The sequence below is a fragment of the Nothobranchius furzeri genome, chromosome 11 (assembly GCF_043380555.1).
Source record: "Nothobranchius furzeri strain GRZ-AD chromosome 11, NfurGRZ-RIMD1, whole genome shotgun sequence".
Lineage (NCBI taxonomy): Eukaryota > Metazoa > Chordata > Actinopteri > Cyprinodontiformes > Nothobranchiidae > Nothobranchius > Nothobranchius furzeri.
The window spans coordinates 59,101,517-59,122,787 of record NC_091751.1 but is presented as its reverse complement, the minus strand read 5'-3'; the positions used below and the strand labels follow the sequence as shown (position 1 = coordinate 59,122,787).

General features: G+C 38.5%; 1 protein-coding gene across 2 annotated transcripts in view; it reads left to right on the top strand.

The window, feature by feature from the left end:
- Positions 1–620: 620 nt before the first annotated feature.
- The window catches only part of tox (thymocyte selection-associated high mobility group box), a 45,721-nt gene continuing 25,070 nt past the window's right edge, over positions 621–21,271 (top strand). Inside the window, exons 1-3 of one of the 2 annotated variants that reach the window (XM_015957275.3) lie at positions 621–780; positions 887–1,042; positions 18,549–18,614. In XM_015957275.3, the coding sequence (XP_015812761.1) occupies positions 938–1,042; positions 18,549–18,614 (171 nt within the window). In that variant the 5' untranslated portion in view covers positions 621–780; positions 887–937. Of the gene's footprint in view, positions 781–886; positions 1,043–3,448; positions 3,580–18,548; positions 18,615–21,271 lie in introns of those variants that run through there. The other variant, XM_054737979.2, reaches the window with a different exon arrangement.

The following is a 21,271-nucleotide window of genomic DNA, read 5'->3' as shown; positions in this document are numbered from 1 at the left end:
ATGTTACATTTTTGACTGTGCTGAGCCAAAGTCCAAACTACCTATGGAGTTTGGACTTTCATTTAAGTAAAATGAAAATAATGTAGAGCTGTATTATGTACAATGAAGGAAAACAAGCAACAACAATAGTTTTGAGTGAATTTGAGCCCAAAATGCCAAACATTAAGTATTTTTTTTATGATTTGGCCTGGATGTTGTCTCCTATAGATGGTGCGCGCGCCGCCGTTCACCGCCGGTGGATTTACAAGAGGAAACCAGTCCTACCAAAATAAATTCATGGTGGTCTTCAGACGAAAATAGTTTATAGGGCAGTTATACAAACAAAAATTGTGTTTTATATGTAAAATTATAATTCAAATTTGAAGAAGCGTGGCTCTCAATGTGGCCCTCTCTGTGTCTTTTGCTGGATACGGCCAGCGGGCTTTTATTTTGTGAAAAAAGTAATTTCCGGTTTGTTGTGGCTAACTCTTGTTAGCTTGTTAGCTCATCTCTTTGTATGAGTGATCCGCGCGGCAGCAGCAGACCGAACACAAGAGTCCCAGTCGGGGACAGACAGGTTCAGCGACGTTCCCCGTCCCATCTACACACCGCAGCAGGAAACTGACACGGAAAAAAGAAGAGAAAAAAGGCGCTTTTAGGCGCTTCTTTTAGTTTGATCATTTTCTTAAACGACAGAGTGCGTTTCCAGGGAACTTTGGTCCTCAGAGAGCAGTCGCAGGAGCATGAAAGCCGGTGTCGTATAGACGTGCATCAACCCTAACTTCGAGGACTTTAATAATAGTACAGTATACGTTCAATTACAAACTTGCTTAAATCAAAAGAACATTTGAATCGACTGAGGTTGTTTTGAAGAGCTCAAGCTTATACAGTGACTCCTAATTCGCAGAAAAGAAAGTGGGAAAGAAGAGCAGACAGAGACGTGGATGTATTTTCAGTCATGGATGTGACAGTCTACCCACCTCCTCCCCAGCCTCTGTCCGCCTCAGACCACACCAGACTGGGACAGCTCTCCTACCCAGACCCGGCTTTTGGAAATAATAAGGTTGGTGTCATTTCTACATTGTCCTACCCTACTCTAAAAACACCCGTGCTTTCCTCATCGTGTGCCCATGTTCCTGTTCCTGCTAATTAACTGGTAATTAATTTCCTAATTTGACTCATCTTAGTTAACACTGCCATCTGCGGTAACTACATGTTATTATTGCCATCTTTACTTTTCTCACAACGATTTAATCACACAATAAAAACTTCACCTCAGGTGATATATGCAGTAATCACGTTCAAAACGCATGTTTTGGGAAGAAAATATATGTTTCTAAGAATATTTTAAACGGATGTGGGGACTATGCCCCTATGTCTGCTGATTTTTGCTTAAAGTAGGTGTTCAAGTTGATTTGTGGCAGGGAGGATTTGTTGTGTTCCTCCCTCCGCGGCAATGCCAAAGGTCAGAGTCAGATCCACAACAGGATCCTGCTCTTGGATCTCATGTTTTAGCAGTAGGTCAAGCTGGATCCATCAAGCAGTAATTATGAATTATTTTAGTACATGATAACCCATATATGCGAATGCAGGGAGATGCGTTGGTTACCTGTTGGTCACAGTAGGACCCCTTTCATTTGACAGTGATGAATTGCCTGATTATTTAATTAGGTTCAGCTGATGTGTTGTGCCAGCAGATTATTAACCTTTCCTGAGTCACAGTTAAATGAAATAGTGAAAAACTCATTTAGTGGTGGATAAGTAGCAGTAGCAGTAAAACTTTATCTGCAAACAACCATTTGGTTTTGTTTCTCTGGGCTAATCAGCTTTGGTGAAATGTTGTAACTTGATCTATATCTGTTTTATTCAGAGGGTGTGAATACATATTTCCAAAGTAATTAAAGCCAAACTGTTTAAATGTGCAAACTGCACAGAGCTGAACTTCAATCTAAACTGAAGTATTATTTTTTATTTAAATTAGTACATTTAAAAAAAAACAGAACATGTGTAGCAGAAACCATTTTTGGACTTACGGCCATACTAAAATCCGTTGAGCAACGCCCAGTGAGCTGTTACGTTTAGATCCCTGCCACAATCTGTGAATTCTGCTTTGTCCACGTAGGCATGAATCAACTGAATTCTTTCACATAAATATTTTTAAACTCTTATCTGTTTCATATGTCCTGGATTAAGTGGACTAAGTGGAATCAGAATAAACTCTGGTCCCTAGCAGGGTGGTCCACAGCTTTTGTGATTGAATGGATTATTCACAGGTCTGTCGCCTAATCCACCCGATGTGCTAAAGGTTCACTCGCTAAATCACAAACGTGCTGGTTTTCCTCCACTCGTCTTTGAGTAAACTTTGGCTCTCACACTTTAACAGCAAGCATTTGATGAAGGTCCTGTTGTACTGACTATAGCTCTCAGCTGTCCAAAGGAAAGTTTCCTGTCCCGTATGTTTTTAAGGTAGTGTTTAAGAATTTGGCATCAGACTCAGACAGCTAGCTAAACCCGTCAACCGCCACACAAACTCTACAAATTGATGCTGCAGTGTTTACGACATAGATTCGGCTAGGTTCCATCTGATAATAAAATATACCGTGATTGCATATTTGGTGCCTACAGTTGTCCGCGTTAAAGCCAGGGAGTAATATTTACTGTGGCTATCACTGCTAAAACTAGTTGAACAGTGATTTATCAGCTTCACACTATTTATGGCATATTGAAGCATATTTTCAAAACACAATTCTAAATCTTATTGTCTCTTCTTAAAATAGTGGACAAACAAAATAGATTTAAAACAGCTGCAAAAGAAAAATATCACGAATTTAATTCAAAGAGAGTCCTGTGTTATTAATTCCAGATGTAGAATCAGTAGGCCAGATTTGTGACGTTACCGTCAGCAACAACAAACCAAAATATGAGTTCATTTTAACACGAGATGTTTTAAGATTGTTTTGTTTTGCTGCTGAGTTTGACATTGTCATTTCTCTAATGAAGTGCTCTAATGAGTAGTGGTTCATCCAGTCACCTCAGGGCGTCACAACGACAGCCACAAGTTTTTTTACTCCGTCGTGATCATTGGATGTTAGTAATTCAAGCTCATTATGTTCTGCTTTTTTTTTTCTTTTACAGAGAGTATTCTTTAACACACGTAACAAACAAACTCACTATTTGCTGTTTTAAATGCCAGAATCACATCAGTAACAGAAAGACTCCATACTGTGGTGAAATTGTGCTGTGGCGTTGGTGAGTACAGCTTCAGAAAGCGGGAAGAAGAGGTAGACAGTAGATGCTGGGGATGTGGAGAAAGAGCCGTGTGGTTGGGGGTAGGGATGTTGTAGATGAGAGAAAAAGAGTGACAGAGAGTGTGCAGTGGGGGTGGGGCTTCCAAGATTTGTACTATATTTCTCTGTGTGTGTCTTTTGATTCACGGTTCTGTCGGCCTGATAGACGAGATCATATTACTGTGTGGCGGAACAGAGAACGAGAGAATGTAAAGAGGAAGAGAAAAGGGACAAAGGCAGGAAATGAGAGGAACAAGTAGGAAGTGGCAGAGGAATAAAATGAGAAGAAAGGAAGAAACACAGAGTGAAAGAGGTAAAAAGGGGTAGTAATACATTTTTCAACTTAATACATCAGAAAAAAATCAATGCACGGTTATTACTGAATAGGCTCATATTAGCTTAACGATGACAAATCTAAAGTGTTTCAGTCTTTCATGCTGCTTAGATGAGTCTGAATCAGAAATCAGAGCGATGAAGGATGTATTCAGCTTTTCAGCAGCCATGAAACCCGAAGCAGTGCTGCTGAATTGGCCTTAATGCAGACTGAACATGCTTTACTCTTCTCATACTTCTCACTTCCCGCTGGAGCTGAAGGGACATTTAGGAAAGAGAGACAGTGTTTTATTCTGTTTGTACACATGAGATTTAGTGACGACTGATTGGAGCGCAGAAACCGAATTTGACTATAAACGTTTTATTTGCATAATGAGGAAATGCTATTGCTGAGACTACTAATGTATTTAAGTGTTTTATTAAAACTAAACTAAACATCATTTACATCTCCTTTTAGGGTATTCTCTTTCAGCAGAAACATCAGATTTGAGCAGCTACTGCCTGTTTTCATAAGCATGTTTAGACTCTCAGTAGACATCTTTAAACACAATAACATGGAAGTGGAAACAATAAACAAATGTGTCTCTTGTTATCTAAACCAAGCTACAATCAGGAATGAGGATGTAAATGTTGGACTCTGAAGTTGAAGTTAAGCTAGTTTTGTTTGCGAACCATCCACCTCTCTCCACCCTTCACTTGTTTGCATTGTAAAACTGGACATTACAGCATCTACATGCAAACACGTTCATCAAATGTTTGTGTTCAAGACAAGTTAGATTTGATCAGTAACACTTATAAAGCTTTTTTTCTGGTTTTGTTTCTCCCAGAGTACCCATTAATCAAGATTATAACATATTAAAGAGACAATCTGCAGTTTTTACCATTAATCTCTGGAAATATCCATCAAAATGTTGTTGAAAATGAATACAATTGTGTCCAATATTTGTTGAAAAATATTGGCGGCTTTGTACCATGTAACCATAAAAATCCGGTCTAACGTACATACGTAGAGCGTGGGTCTAGCATTTTTGGGGCGGCGCCATGTTTCCTTCAGGCCGGCTTGTGGTCCTGCGCCTGGCAATGACATCACATTAGATGACAGGCTGGACGTACGACTTATGGAAGTTACATTACCTCGTTCAAAAGCATTTAGGCATGAAGAAACACAAATGTAATAACAAAACTGCTAAACTCTTTCCAAAATCCATGTGAAAAAGCAGAGTCGAAAAAGAGATGCAATATATTTTGGCTGAGTGGTATTGCCGTATATAATGACATCATCAGCAGGCACAGGACCCCGAGCAGATCCGAAAAGTTCAGCGCCAGAAAACTACAATCGGCATTGCATTCTCTCGATGTAATTAAGTGAAGGACCATCAAAATCTGAGGAGTCACGCTGAGGTCACATGAGTTTTGCTCCGCAGGTAACAACATTTACCGTAATGTCTTTTTAAATTAGCAACAGTCACGGCGATAAGGTGTAAACCTACACTGAAATGTATGTACTGCCTCCTAGCGCCAGGAAACTACACGCCGTTACTGTAATGAACTCATTATCCATATGTGTTATTACCCTAAAATTTGTTTTAGTTTATTCATTTTAAACTTATGGTTAAGAGCTATGGGACATTCTAGCTCTGGCATCACTTATCATTGGATTTTTGTTTTCAATTATTGATTATGTTTATAGCTTTAAAACCTTCCTCTCAAGACATGAGCTGTCTCTTTCACAATAACAAGTTTATGATTATTATTTTTGCTGATAACCAAACAGATTTAAATGCTCCATTTCTTTTTTGTCTCAATATAAAACAGTTGATCTGCTAAATTTGAATCACATTTAGTTTCTGCTCGTCCGTGCTGACCGACTGGACAGCAGAAGCTTTAGTGTATTTTGTAAAACATGAACAGTTTTTATTTTGCTGTCTTGTGAAAGAAAGAAAGAAAGAAAGAAAGAAAGAAAGAAAATAGGGAAAGTGAGACGCAGCAGGATGGGATGAATCAGAGAAAGTAGGAAAAAGAAGGGAAAAGGGACAGAGAGAGGGAGAGGGCCTAATGTAAACATAATGATTGTGAAAGCTGGGTGAGGTATTTCTAAAGCAAATACAAGAGAGGAGAGGACAACAAAAACAGGAGAAACGAGGCTGAATCAAAACGGACTGAAATGAAATCTTCAGAGGGAACAGAAAATAAGTGAGACATATAAATGCTTAATTATAGATTTCATTGATTTAACAAGTCAGACAGAACCGTCACCCAAACACCAAGTTTCTGCTAATTCAGATATTCTGTACAAGCTAGGAAAACGATGCTGTGTTTGACACAGGAAGTGAAGTCTACTGTAGCCGGTTACATTTTACAGTTTGACTGGCGGCTGATGCTGGTGCTGCTGTAACAAGTGTATTTCCCTACTGTGGGATTAATAAAGTCGATTCTATTCTGATATTTGAAAAATCACAGCTGTAAATAAAAAAAACTGAATCATGAACTCTTAAAAGCTCTTATCCTCTTATCCTGCTGGTTTTCTGTCACTGTATTATAAACTGTGCAGACATGAAGACAAACTAAGCCACAGTTGATGTTATTAGAAACCCCTCATTAGCGTCTTAGCTACGATAGAAGGGTTTAGCTTTTATCTTTTGGCATGCTGCTTTAAGGTACAGAATCACACTTTTAATTTAGATTTATGTGCAGAGCAGACTGGCAAAAGTGTTAAAAGTTTCAGATTTCATTTTGGTAACCAGCTACTAAAAAGTTACAGGATGACATGTTTGAGCTAGGGATGGGTACCTTTGACATTTGAATCGATTCGGTATTAATTCCTGGTACCTACGAATCGATACCGGTACTTAACCGTACCAATTTTTGATACTTTTGAGTGTTTATTATTTTAATTCTCTTTTATAATTAAATATATATTTTTCTCAATATATAACAATATTTGATAAATATCACGATAAATAACATACAACTGTTTGTATTTTAACATCGTCCTTGTAGTTTTATAAGCTGATAATTAAACTGAAGCAAACATCTTTGCTGTGAACTAAATTTACTGTGTATCTTCATTCCTTTTGCCGTCCTTTTTCATTTGATTTTTCCTACTGGGAAGTTAGAATTTCCGAGGAGAAAGCGAACGCACCATTAGCTGATAACAATGGTAGCAATGGAAGCTAAGATATCAAGCTAACGTTATCTTAAACAGTTTATTTAGCTGCTGGAGCAGATTAAAACGATGATGCCTCACACTTAGATCGTTGTCACTGGTTTCGTCTTCACCCAATCACCCGTCACATTTAGTAAAGTGAAGCCAAACTTTAGAGCGCGTTCATGTTCTTCTAGTCGGGAATTTGGAGTTCCGAGGAGAAAGCGAATGCATCATTAGCGAAACGGAAGCTAACATATCAAGCTAATTTTATTTACCTACCGGAGCAGATTAAGATGAGGATGTCTCACTTAGATCGTTGTCGCCGGTTTCATCATCACCCAGTTACCCATCACATTTAGTGAAGTGGACCCAAGCTTTAGCATGTGTTCTTTCTACCATGCTGCTCTGTTTACAACTGGTTCGCAGCGAGCAACGACATAACGCTCTTGCGCATGCGCAGCTGTCTTGGCAAGTTCTCGTTATGATGGACGGGTACCGAAACGAGGCACAGTTTGAAATGACATGAATCGGTGCTCGGTCGGTACTATGGAATTCGGCCATTACCTTAAAAAGTACCGAATTTGGTACCCATCCCTAGTTTGAGCTAATTTGCCTTAATTAGCTAATTTGTCATTAAGGTTGACTTCGGCCGATTTTTATACATCGGCTTCGGCCGACATTGTCTTTAGTGAAGCCAGTCAGACACATCCTCGGGCAGCCCAGTTTTGTTGCAGAATTTATTGTAAATGTGTTCTTACATTCACTAATATCTTCTGCATATTAATACTCTTAATTAACTTTATTGTCTGACGTTAACAACATTAAGATTTAACAGTTTGTTAAATTAAGAATTCAAAAACTATGGCAAAATATCGTAATATTTTTTCCTGCAATATTATATCAATATTCAAAGGCTGTGTATCTGATTTATGGAAGAATTTACATGCAAAGATTTTGTTTTCTTTTGGTGCAATTCAACCGCCGACCGCTAACTGGCAGCAGCGTGTAATGGGTATTGTTTCCTCCACTGAAATGTAAATCCCTCTATCATGGTTCAGATACCTCACGTTAAACATGTTACACATTAGTTTGGACTATTTATTGAATTTTCTTACAAATAAATTCAGTCTAAAAAAATCGCTAATATTGTCTGGCTGAATATATTGCAATATATCGTGATATGTCATATCGTGATGCGTATCGTATTGTCAGAATTTCACCAAAACACATCCCCATAAAAAACTGATTCAGCTTCAGAAACTGTGTGCATCAACTGATATTAGTGACATTTTAGCCTGAAAATAAGGTGGAAAATGTCTAGATGTCAGCCATGAAAATCAGCCCATCAAAATTGACAGTACATATCAGTATCGGCAATTGAAAAACCAATATCGGTTGAGCTCTGCTTAATATGTTTTTTAATGTGACCACTGATTGTTTCTGGTTGGTGAATTTAAACGAAAAGCTCAAAGTTACATTAGATTCTTCCTCATGATGATAATGTACTCTATTCCCTTCTTTCAGTTGTTTAGGATTAAATAGGTCCTTTGGAAACACACAGTGCTGTTCCAAATGTTGATGTTTATTAATCATTTCTTAAGCTGCACACAGCATCCACCTGTAGGCTCCGAATCAATGTTATCTCCACCACCTGAGTTTAATTTTGGTTTAAAAGTAATTGCAACCGGTTATGTACAATTATTGGTGTCATCAACATTCATCGAGCTCATAAACGTCTTAAGAGGCAGCGTTGAACTTTAATGGCAGCCTGAATTCACCTGAGAAAACACAAGGGTCTGTTTAAACTGAGCCGGACACGATATGTTTGAAAGCATCAAGAGCTACTTTTTTTTTTTTTTTGAGGGGGGAGTATTATCATCATCACCCCTGATCTCCTCATACTCAAGAGTATACCTGCAGGGTACACACCCTGTTTTCATGTAATAATAAATCTGCTCCACATGACTTGGCTGACTTAACTTACTATATATTGTGATTGCTGGCATGTAGCCTTGGCGTAGACAGGATAATCCTCCCTGCTATAAAAATAATGCACTCTTCAGTCAACCTGAAAGGGAGTATTACCGTTTTTAAGGGAACAATCTTTGTCAGTCAGGATTATGGAAATGAATTAATATGGATTTGTCTGTGATTTTAAAAATGTCACGTGTTAGGCAGTAATGTGTAAATGTTATGTAATTGATGTTTGTACAGAAGCACAGAGTGAAACCTGAACACACTTAAGAATGCTGGGATTACTGGCTCTGCTGCTCAAGTTTGAAGTAATTTGAAGTAATTTAAAAGATGCACAATTTTTTTTAGCATTTATTTAGCTCATGTTTCTACTGTACCCTCCGTAAGTTTTTCTTGTCCTCAGAGTGCCAGCATTTTATCTAATTATCTGTCAGAACACAACCAGTCAATCTGTCTGTCCGTCTGTCCGCGTTGGCTGTCTTTCTCACCAAAGGATTTCTCGCCAGACTCCTCTCTCTCCCCCACCCCTAAAGCTTGCTGATGATTGGGTGAGTTTCAGCGCTGTTGCTTGTGTGCCGGTTTGTGTGAAAGTGTTTCAGTTGGTTGAATCATGGGGACGGAGCAATGAGGGACTCCTTGTTGGTGGAGGGATGCCAAATGGAACAGATGGGTGGAGACAGAGTGCTGCCAGAAGAGACTAATTATCAGGATTTTGGTTCCAAAACAAACATATTGCAATCAAATCACATACTGCAATCATCACTGCATTGTTCTGTGTTTGTGTGTATTGTATTTGTGACAATGACTTGGCTCAATTAACTTGTGGCGGACAAGATTGGATCAGTTCCAGAGGAGTTATTCAGGAATAGTTGGAGCCCATTTTTCTGTAGCGCTCCGCTTTTGTTCTCGATCATAACTGTTGTAGTGAAGTGCTAATTGCTGTGGATAGATTGAAATAACATTGTCACGGTTTAAATCTGTAAACGTGTGTGTGTGTGTGTGTGTGTGTGACCCTGTTTCATCTTCCAGCTAGCTGTGACTTTAAACAAACTTTCTACCCCGTGTTTAATCCTCCATCTCTTCCCTGTGGTTAGTGTGAGATCTGGGACTTAAGTGCTTTCATATGCTACCATCAAAAACAATAGACCTCGCTCAAGATGGTTGTGGCTTCCTCATCTGGAGCATCCTATACTTTTTATGAGGTGTAAAACCTTTTATGATTTACAAAACTTAAGCGCTAACAGAATCCAGCAGAAAGACTTAGCTACCTAACTTTAGCGCATAGCTCTGTTTATATGTGGCTTAATGTGACTGTAATTCTCCTCTTCAATGTGTTTGTGGTCTGACTTAAAACACTCATCAGTTGTCCTGAATAATTACTGTGATTTCTGAATAATTTCTGGTTATAAAAGCTGTCTGAGAACGAATCTGCCTTTTCTATGCAGGAAAAGCTTGGTCAGGACAAAAACAGCTAACAACCCTTTGATAAAGCTGCTGCGACATCTCCCTCTGTACACGAAAACAACTGTGTTTAGGCACAATCTAGATTTACAACCAGGGTGGACACATTTAGCCAATAAAAGCATGTTTATATTGTTGTCAGGGTGACAGAGATAAGATAGATAAACAGTTACTGAGCTGAGCTAGCACAGCTGGGTGAATCTGCCACACACAAAGCCACTCACAAGCCTTTCTTTCTGGAGATTCAGGCTTACGAGTTGCTTTCTTTCTCCTCAGATTATTCAGACTCAACTAAATCTGTTCGGTTTAGTCCAAGCTGACAGTCTTACTCATCAAACCTAAAACAAAAACCCAGCTTTAATCAATGTCTGCAAACATTTGACTAAACAGGATGTTTTTGTTACAGGTTTTATCATCCATAGGATGATGGGGTAATCCTTTTGAGTTCACGATGGTCCTAACGTGCTTTACAAGCTCATGCGAATCTAAATTTTAGTAGTTTAACATTTCTGATTTATTGTCTCAATAGATAGATTTTCAGATGAGCTGTTAGAGGTTTTAAAAACATCTGTAAATCGACTCTTAGCCCATTAATTTAGTTGAAGAGGTTCCCTGACTGTATCCTAGTTTCTGGGACATGTAGTAAAATCACACACCTTCCATTTTTATCCCTTCGCCTCACTCCATATCACTCTCTCCACATCATTTCACCCTTTACTTATTTCTCTTATTTATGGCACATTCCACGTATCCTCTTCTTTTTCTCCTCGCTCTTTTCCTTGATATGGTGTATTCCTCTCTTTTCCTTTGTCCTTGTCTGTCATCCTTATAGTCTCTCTTTCTCCCCCTCTTTCTCCCCCTTCTTCCGACCCTGACCCACTTAGCTGGCTGCTTGTTATTCAAACCTTTGCTTTACCCACACAAATACACACACACACACACACACACACACACACACACACACACACACACACACACACACACACACACACACAGAAATGGAGAGTGAGCAGCAGAGATGAGAAAGAGAGAGACATGATGAGGGCGAGAAAAAGTGTAATTTGGTTTTAGTACAAGCCCTGCAATCTTTTTGCGGTTCTCTCTGGAAGGTTTGATACACATTAGGTACTGATATAGATGTTTCTCCTACTATAAAACATAAATGGATGCAATTTCTGTTCTACAAGTGCAAAAAAAAAACAAATAACAATAACCAAAGTCATGCATTTTCATAGAAAAACAAATAATGCACTGCTCCAACTGATGCACAGGAAATTATTTTCTAATGGAGAACCAAGTCAAGTCATCCATAATGTACTGTGACTATTAGAGCATATCTTATATGTCTGTGCGGTGTTGCACAAATGACCCCACCAAAAAATCCCAGGTATGCACTGGACCAGAGCCTAGCGATGGAACACAGGCACCTTTTTGTCCTTAATAGCTCACTCACTAATTACTGTTATCAGCTCACACACTTTTGACACACTCTCCCAGCATTTACAAATCATAAGATAAGATCGTGAGACTAATCAATGTGTTTTTCATTTGAATTTTGCACTTGTTGTCTTTATTTTAAGCAGAAGTTGAGCAGTTATTATTAATATTGAACCCAAAGAGAAAAAAAATCAAGATATAAAAGAAAAAAGACAAAGACAGCCTCTGACGAGCAAATCTTAACATAAAATCAACACACTGCAAAATTAATCTGAAATATGTCTGTACATTTAACAATCCTTTTTTCCGGTCCTGTCATTCATTTCATCATACTTCTAGTCCAGTTAAACATGTTTGAAGATGTTAAAAGGCTAAAAACCTAATTGACACGTTGCCTAGATTCATGTCTATGACCTGTTGGGCAAATTAGCAAAACAAAATGGTTTAAAACTTTTTTCCCTGCCTCTTAAAGGACTTTTTTAAAATATTTTTTTCTGATTAAAATCAGTAACTGAGTTATTCACGCAGGCTGAACACAAAAATAGTCTCCTACACCTATCTCCTGCATTAGCTTCTGATAGAAAACAGATGGTGAAACTCTAGGATTTGAAAAGCGTGACAGCATGGCAACACACTGTCACTTAACATTCATGGACTCACCCATCTTGACTGATGATGGGGAAGGCTGTTGTTGGTTTAGTGTCCAGGAATCAGCAGAGAACGTCTCAACTAGTAGAACTGTTAACATTAGCAACTCCACCACATGTCAGAACTTCTCCAGGCTTGTGTTATTTGTGAGATAAAACATTAATATAGCAGCGCAAACAGAGTCAGTGGTACAGTAGTGTTGCTTTTAGCCAGTCAGAGAAGAGATGTCCAAATATCTGGAAATAAGACTCCTAATCCTGTCGTCTGAAGCTCAGGTGTGATCTGGCAATCTTTTAGATTCTGAAACAGATGCAACAGGGCTTTGAGTACAACATACAAGTCATACATTTCTACTAGAGACCATTGCAAATGTAATTAAACGAGTGAACAACACCTTTAACCACGTTCTAACATATTATAGCTATAAATCAAATTCCCTCTGGGATTAATAAAGTATTTTTGAATTTGAATTGAATTTGAATAAATATATTGTGAAGATAAAAAAAATAAAGTAAAAAAAATAATGAAGTGGTTCTCTTGCATTTGTTTAAAAACCAACGCCAATAACATGTTTCAGACCGAAAGCAACTATTGGTCAATTCGGTTGTCTGTCTGAACTGCAGCACTTCCACACTTCCCTGGGTCCTCTATTCATTACACGCTTGCGTATTTTGCAACAGAACACCACTGGTGTTAGAGGTTTGCGGTCCAATAATATCCAAGAAGGAGAATCAGCCGGCTGCTACCACTTCAGCTTTAGGAGAAACTACCAGAGTCTCAAAAAGAAAAACACCATTTGAAGTCACGGACAACGAAAGACGTTTGGACGTAGAAGATGGTGACTGGTGTTTAGCACTATCTATTTTCCTCTTGAAACGCTGGTTTCCAGTTCTGGCAGAAGCATCTCAGGCAAGATACGCAAGGGGAGGGGTGAGTGTTCTGCGGCCATGTTTGCATTCAAAACCTAGCTTGTTCTGTAAAGCCGGGCGTACACTGTGCGACTTTTTCACTTTTTTGAGCCGATTTTCCACTCGTGCGAGAATCCACAAGATCGGGGCGAGTTTTGCGCCGAGCGTCGTGTAGTGTACAGGGGGTTACGAGAGGCGATTAACACCACGTGACCAGCTACCGATCAGCAATCGTGAGCTCGCACGGACTTCTGTCGTGTTTAATATTTCGCTCGTCCCTCGTGAGGGTATCGCACTGTTGAAGCAGTGCTGCGAGCAGCTGCGACCCAAAATGTATCAGAACCGCTGACGGCGCATGCGCAATCCTGCATCAACGCCGCTCGCCCGCTATTTCCCTAATAACACATGTTGTTCATTTTTATTTCTACACGTTTTTTTTACTCACAAAGATTGTCAAGAAAGCGTGTTTGTCGTGTTCATGGCAAATTTAACTGATCACAAAACACAGATTTACTTTCTTTATTTTGTTTTCCTCATCCAACCCCCATAAATCCCTGTGTGTCCTCCTGCAGCACTCCTGAAGGAAGGACAACAGGCAAAACAAGACAAAAAAGTCTGACGTGTTGAGTAAAAACTGCTATTTTTAGCATATTTTTAGGGCCGATGTGTTGCTACCAGACGTACAGTGTGAGCAGTCAGGTCGCATCTGAGAACTGGGTTGTGCAGTGTGAGCGCATGACTCGTGAGATCTGCCCTGCGAGGAAGTCGTACAGTTTGAGCTGAAGCTGAGTGCTACGAGTGAAAAAGTCGCACAGTGTACGCCCGGCTTAAGTTTGCTAAAACAGCTTTATAATCTAATGCATACAAATAATAAATACAGAAACTACATTTTGCAAAACAGTCAATCAAATCAATAAATGTCCCAAACAGAGACAGACCTTTTAAATGTTAAGTTGCTAGCTTTGTGTGTAAAAGACCAACACTACAGTTCTCCACCCAATGGAAATAACCACTGCATTAATATGGCAAGCCATGAATTGGCTAAAGTCCTTTTTAATGCTTGTTACTTACATATTTTCTTAAATGGCAAACAAGTCTAACCTCTAGAAAACTAATTCATTTAATTGCATTGCAAATGTGTTTAAAATATTAAAAGATGGAAGTTTAGATGGCTTTCTATTAGACATGGTGTTCACTTTTATAAGACAGTAGGCATATGTGCATATCCTTTAGCGGTGTCAGCATGCACAATGTTTGAGCATTTAGGACATTTTTACGGCATCATTTCTCTGCTACTTCTGAGTGACCAGGTATAAATTAAAGTAAGTGACAGCCACTGAGATCTGTCTGTGTCCTTGTGTCCCTCACAGTTAATGAGGAGCGTAATAGGTTCCACTCTGCCTCTCACACGAGTGCCCACTGTAAAGAAATCATCACTATTCCTCTCCTCTGGGTTTTCTCTCTGTCCTCATTCTTTCTCCTCTCCTCCGCTCTGATGCTACTTACTGTAGGTTGAGAACTATATTTGTCCCTCGAATTGCAGAAACACATTAGTTAATGCAGAGCAAATGATTTCTTAGCTAATGCTATATGTTTAAAGATTACATGTAATCAAGAGTACACAGACTTTAATTAGCTTTCAGTACATTCCTTGAGTACAAACTTGTTTGTGTTCTGCACAAATTAAATTGAAAAATGTTTTTAGATTATATTTTATTCATTTTCTTCCAAGCAAAAATGTTTACCAGATGAACTTCATGGAAACCAGTAGTAGAGATTGCATTCCTAAAAGTGCAGACATTTTTGTGTGACTTTCTGAGAATTTTGTTTGATTCTTGACTTTCAGGTTGAAGTTAAACCCAGATCAAAGCAGGTTGGGCTGGTTGAGAGGAGGCTGGGGCCAGTGCTCGCTGTGATGATGTGAAGGATCTTACTGAGTTTAGCTCGGTGCTATCGTATCGTTGACTGTAATCGAGGATTTTAGAATACAGGAGAGCAGAACTAATTCTGACAAACAACAGAAAGTGTGAAATTGGATGAATCCTAAACAGCAAACTATTGCCCAGGAAATAATAAAAGTGTCATAAGGTCAAGTTAAAGTCCCATTAGTTGTCACACACACAGGTGTGTTTGCGAAATTTATTCTCCGCATTTGACCCATCCCCTGGGGGAGCGGTGAGCTGCAGACACAGCCGCGCTCGGGAACCATTTGGTGGTTTAACCCCCCAATCCAACCCCTTAATGCTGAGTGTCAAGCAGGGAGGCATTGGGTCCCTTTTTTTTTTTCAAAGTCTTTGGTACGACCCGACTAGGAATCGAACCCCTGATCTCCCAGTCTCAGGATGGACACTCTACCACTAGGTCACTGAGACAGGTCCGATGTTTAAACTTAAATGTTTAGTGTTCTCTTGTGGGGAAGACATTATAATACTGCTGTTTTATTGTAAGATTTTATGAAAATGATTATTTTGTTATCCTAGAAGATGTAACTTGTGTCCCAAAAGATTCAGCAGACCTTGTTTCTTATCATACTGTTCTGTCATGTAGTTTTTTAGCCCAGATTTGTAAAAAGTATATATTTTAACACATTTTTGTATGTTTTTTGGGAACCAGTAAAGCTTTTTTACGTGCACTAAAAAGTACTCTAAATTTGGAGTTTATTAGGGTTTATTGTGTGTGTGTGTGTGTGAATATGTCAGATATTGTTCAAGTGTGTGTGTGTGTGTGTGTGTGTGTGTGTGTGTGTGTGTGTGTGTGTGTGTGTGTGTGTGTGTGTGTGTGTGTGTGTGTGTGTGTGTGTGTGTGTGTGTGTGCGTTCCGGTGATCTATGACAGGATTTGACAAGGTTACAGTAAATGGAAGATTATTCAAACATTGAGCTCAGCGGTCCTCCTCCTCCTAGCTTACATTAGTCTGAAAATGTTTTTCACCCTAAACGTGAAAGAATGAATACAAACCAGAGATTGAAATATCTTCTTTCCTGTTATTGTTATTTTTTAGATTTTTGATATTTTTGTGAACATGGACGTAATTTTCACTTTAGAAGTGGGGGGGACAGGGGTTGGGGGGGTGGGGCGGTATCTTTACAGTATGCTCTAATGGGAAACAGGCTTCAACACAAACGGTTGTTTTCCGCTTGGTCCTAGAGCTCAACCAGTGTAAATTTAATATAGCGTAATACTGTTTTTGGATGGTTAAAAGTGCAGGGGTCAAAACTTGACTTTGGAAAAAGTGGGGGGGACACGTCCCCCCTGTCCCCCCCCAAAATTACGTCCATGTTTGTGAAGATTTTCCACATGAAAACTTAACTGTTAAAGCTCCAAACGGACTTTGTGTCCACCACAACTCCTATGTCTTTTTGGCTCGCTGTAACTCTACTCCTCTTTTGCATAATACCCAACAGCTGGCAAATGGATGGAGCAGCTACACCTGTCTGTCCACCTTTGTGTGTGTGTGCGTGTGTGCGTGTGTGCATGCGTGCATGTGTGTGTGCGTGTGTGTGCGCACATACACAGGTCAGTACTTTGCCTCTCCCCACCTGTTCAAATGTTCCTCTCGCGTTTGTCAACTGAAACAATGATTATGTTCCCAGGATTCTATGAAATATTTGAATATGGCTTACGGATGCAAATACGGATTTGTTTGTTTGTCCTTGTTTGGGGTGTGGAGTTTGATGAGTAATAGTTGCAAATGTATTAACAATGTTTTTCTACCAAGCCATGGGTGTCATTTGAAACCTTTAAACCAGTGACAAGCCATGGTGAGATATTTAGTTATGCTGATAAAGGTTTTCAAACAAAATCAATAATTAATTTTGATCTATTTATTTATGTTCAGCAGTACACCCTGAGACGCCCAAACAAAAAATGAGGACGTAGAGTCTGCCTGCAACGGAGAAACAATAAAAATGTTTGCAGTCCATTTAAAGAAAGTACACCTTGTTCCATTTTGTCCAGTACAAGTAAAAATAATCCTCCTTTTTACAAAAAACATATCATGCTTTTACCCTGATTCTTGGTTAAACAAGGTTGGTTGGATTTTTATTGGTTCTCTCATTTAAATTTAAAGTTTGTTAGCATCAAAATAACCTTTTATGTGTTTCCCCTTGACTGATTGTTTTAGTTTTCCTGTTTCATTTTTGAAAAGATGAATCTTACTGTCAACTATGGCTGATATCCCTCCCCTGTGTCTGAAATGAAAGTAGCTTTAATGAACAGTTGAGTACCGGCACTTTCCCCCGTCTTTAGTAAGTGCACAAGAAGTAGAACTTTTTTCATCTTTTGGTTCTTGTAAATACTTTAGGTTGCTGGGAATCTGTATTTTGTTGCTAGCAAAAGTATTTTATTGGCTCCAGTGGAACTGGGAAAAGTTGAGTCTCAGTTACTCCATGTTTATATAAAGTTTTACTTACTGGCCCAAGCTATGTGCGAGCCTCCAAGAGCTAAAAACACTAAAAATAGTCTCAGGGTTACATTCAGTCATTCCTCATTATTTTTCTGGATATTGAATATATAAAAATAAATTGTTCTGAATAATAATATTGCATCAGATGACTAAATCACTCCTCATCCTATTAAAAACAGATTTCTTAACAGTCACTTAAAGTAAATGAGACACATGTATGAGAAAGTGTTAATCGTTGACATTCAGTGACTCTAAAACAGGTCAAATACAAAAATAAAAAAGGGTCCGTGCAGGAGGAAGCGTGGCACCAACACTAGGTAATTAGAAAGTAAAATAAAGGCCACTCTGCATTGTTATGCCTTATTTATGGTAGTTTTTACATAAATTTAGTCCAGAAAATAGTTTTATTATCCTGCTTTTGTTCTGCAACTCATGTAGTGAAAATTATTTATTTAGCTTGTTTTTTAATATGTAAAGTCACTTTAGACTAGATTTGTTGGTCTGGAGAGACGGATCATTCTTTATCAAAGAGTTGGATGCCACTCAACAAGTTAAAATGTGGATATGAGCTTAAAAGTCATAGCCTGAAAATGTTTTTCTTCCTGCCATGATCTCTGATAAGTGTTTTAGTGGAAATCTAACAGGAAATACAAAAAGTTAGGTATGACGTTTTGTATTTTCTGTGTATTTCTGTCTAATTTGTATTAGTTTTGAATATTTAATTGCTGATAGTCACTCTTCAATAGTGAATTTTATAACACAATCAGTGACCTATTGTTGTGAAGTTGTATGTTTATCCGTGTCAAAGGCACGAGGTACAAGACCTCTAGCAGAATATTCAGTGTCAAAAGGAGACTGGCTGCTTGCCAGTTAATCTGTTACCTTCACATCAGTCACAAATGGCTGTTCTGTTTGTCGTGTTTGATTTGAGTTTGTTGACATTCTTAGTCTTGCTTTTGTTCTTTCCAGCTGGATGGGGACACCATGTTCCTAGGTATGCCAGAAACAGGCCTCGACTTCACCTCAACCAACCAGGTTAGTGTGTGCAATGCAGCGTTCAATTTTCTGTGTTAGACACAGAAAAGATGTTCCTTGTGAATCTCAAACCATTCCACGTTGTTTTCTGAATTGTTCATATTTCACTGTCACTTGTGTGTAAGCTAAACGAGAACCCTTGGACTTGAAATGAAGATAAACTTAATGGTTAAAATTAGAGATGTCTGATATTATAGGTCTACCAATATTATCGACCAATATTGGCATTAAAGATCCACTATGGAACATTTTAATAAAAATATATAGTTTTTAAAATAATACTGCTACTGGGCATTTAGAGGTGTTTGGAAAAAATGTACAGTTTCTCCTATAAAAGCTATATTTAAAAAAAAATATATATATATATAAACTTTTATTTTGACGGGCACTACGCTGGGTTTATGTTTACATCTACCAGCCAGTAGGGGGCCCCGTTGTGGTAAAATGTCCGCTTGTCCAGGCTGTGACTGTGTAAAATGGTGGACTCGTTAAGCCAAGCAGCTGATTCTGAGCCCAAAAGATGTTCTAACGGTTAATACTGTTGTAAAATAAACTTATTAGTAGAAATTAGTCGTGTACGATTTTTCACTTGCTGGCTAGTCACTTCATGTATCAGCTGTGAACCAAAACCCTGACGGCTGGAAAATGTGTTCTGTGGTCGCTCTACCACCTCTAAACACTAGATGTCGCTGTAGTGTCTTATTTTCCATATTCAACCTTTAAAATGTAATATTGGAAAATATCGGTATGGGTTTTTATTCCTTAATGAACCAACTTTTACATGCCATACACATGTTAGCCATCAAACTCTTTGGCTTCATCTCCCCTCTCTCAAAATGTCAAAATATGACAGATCTGAGATTTTGTTTTTGAGATTTTTTTCTTTTATTTGGCACAACTTGTGAATAATTAGAAATTTGCCCTGTGTAGAGAATCTGCTGTCCTAGACTTTGTAGCACATATAGCATTGTAGCTAACAAACCACTAAAACAAAACACACAAATCTTGACCCAAGGCGTGCTTTACTTAACTGAAGTTCTTTATAAATGATTTATCACCGTAATACAGAAACAGAAAAAAAATTACTGGCTACAAATATAGTAATATAAACATCTTAGTGTTGGGCTTAGCAGTTAGCCTTGCTTAGCATGTGTACATTGCTTATATGTTATCAACTCAGTGACTAACACATGCCCAAACATTCCCTAAACACATCAATAGTTACTAAGACATATGTTCTCCAAGGCACACACATATAAAGCAATATTAGCGTGTTTGTGAGTCGTTTGCTTTCATGTAAACACCGGGAACAGAGGAAACAGATTGTTCACTCTGTTGTATTTTGCCCAGACAATGTAGCAAAGATAGTTTGTAACAGCGAAGTCTTACTTCTATCCATTTTTAAAGCGTAAAAAATGTAAACCTTTTTTTACATCACTTTACTTAAGCTATTTATTACTTATTAATAATACTGTTTCCCATCATGGACTTAATAATGATCTTTGGCCTGAAGGCATCACAGAACTTTTGTCAGGATTATCTCAGCTGCTAATTAAACTTTGTACTATAAATTAAACTGTAGTTGTCATTTTACACAGATAATGTTTAAAGCTTAAGCATACTTTATAGGAGATATGTCACGTTAGCAACCTATATATATATATATTATTATTATATATATATATATTTTTTTTAGGGGGGAAACCACATATATCAGTATCGGTTTTTATCGGTGTCAGAAATTAAGAGCTGGGCAATACTGGATATCAGTAAAAAATGCCAATATCGAGCATCCCTAGTTAACATACTTTTAATTATGATGCGGCCATCTTGGTTTTGTGATTTTCTATTGATCCCTACTTGTTTGGACCTTGAAGCCGTAAGAACCAGTGCATGCAGTGACAAGTGCCAGCATCACCGTTCTTTTTTAAACTGGGACAAATTAAATAAGCGCCATGATAAATACAAATTTATGTTGTCTCCTTTTTTATGTCACAGCAGATCATTTTGTGATTACTTATATTTTTGTAGAGCTTTCGAATAAAGAAAACAAAACAGGTATTTGCAAGTAAAATGTAGTTCCCCCTTTACTTCCTCTTCTTTGTCCACCTATTCTTTTTCATTCATGAATATGTGTTTTGTACTGAAGTTTGTGCTGAAGGGAAATGAGTCCACTAGGAAGTAATGGAAATTTCCCAGCTCACAGAGACAAAATGTCACCTTTCAGCTGAAACATTAGATGTGACTGTAAAGCTGCAGTAAGCTACCTGCTTTTCGTGGGCAATTTCACGAGGAAAACACGGATTTTAAGGCGTCAGCAGAGGCCATTCCCACGTTCAGTTGCATTTACATCCTGATGCATCAGATATGTCACTTGAGATTTTTGTTGTGGCCTTATTTAAGACTGTTTGATCTAGTCCCATTGTGCCTTTCAGCTCACCATTAGCTATTTCAGTTCTTTTCTCCTTAGTTGTTTTTATTATTGTTGCGCCATCATCCCAATCCCCCTCTCCATTCCCCTTATCCCTTTTGCTCCACCTTGCATGTCCATGCCGGAGTGGTTGGAGTGCTGATATGGCAGGGAATAAAGATGTCCGACCATGTGTCTTCTTAAAACACAGTCTTTGCCAACCCAAAGGTGTTCATACAGAAATATC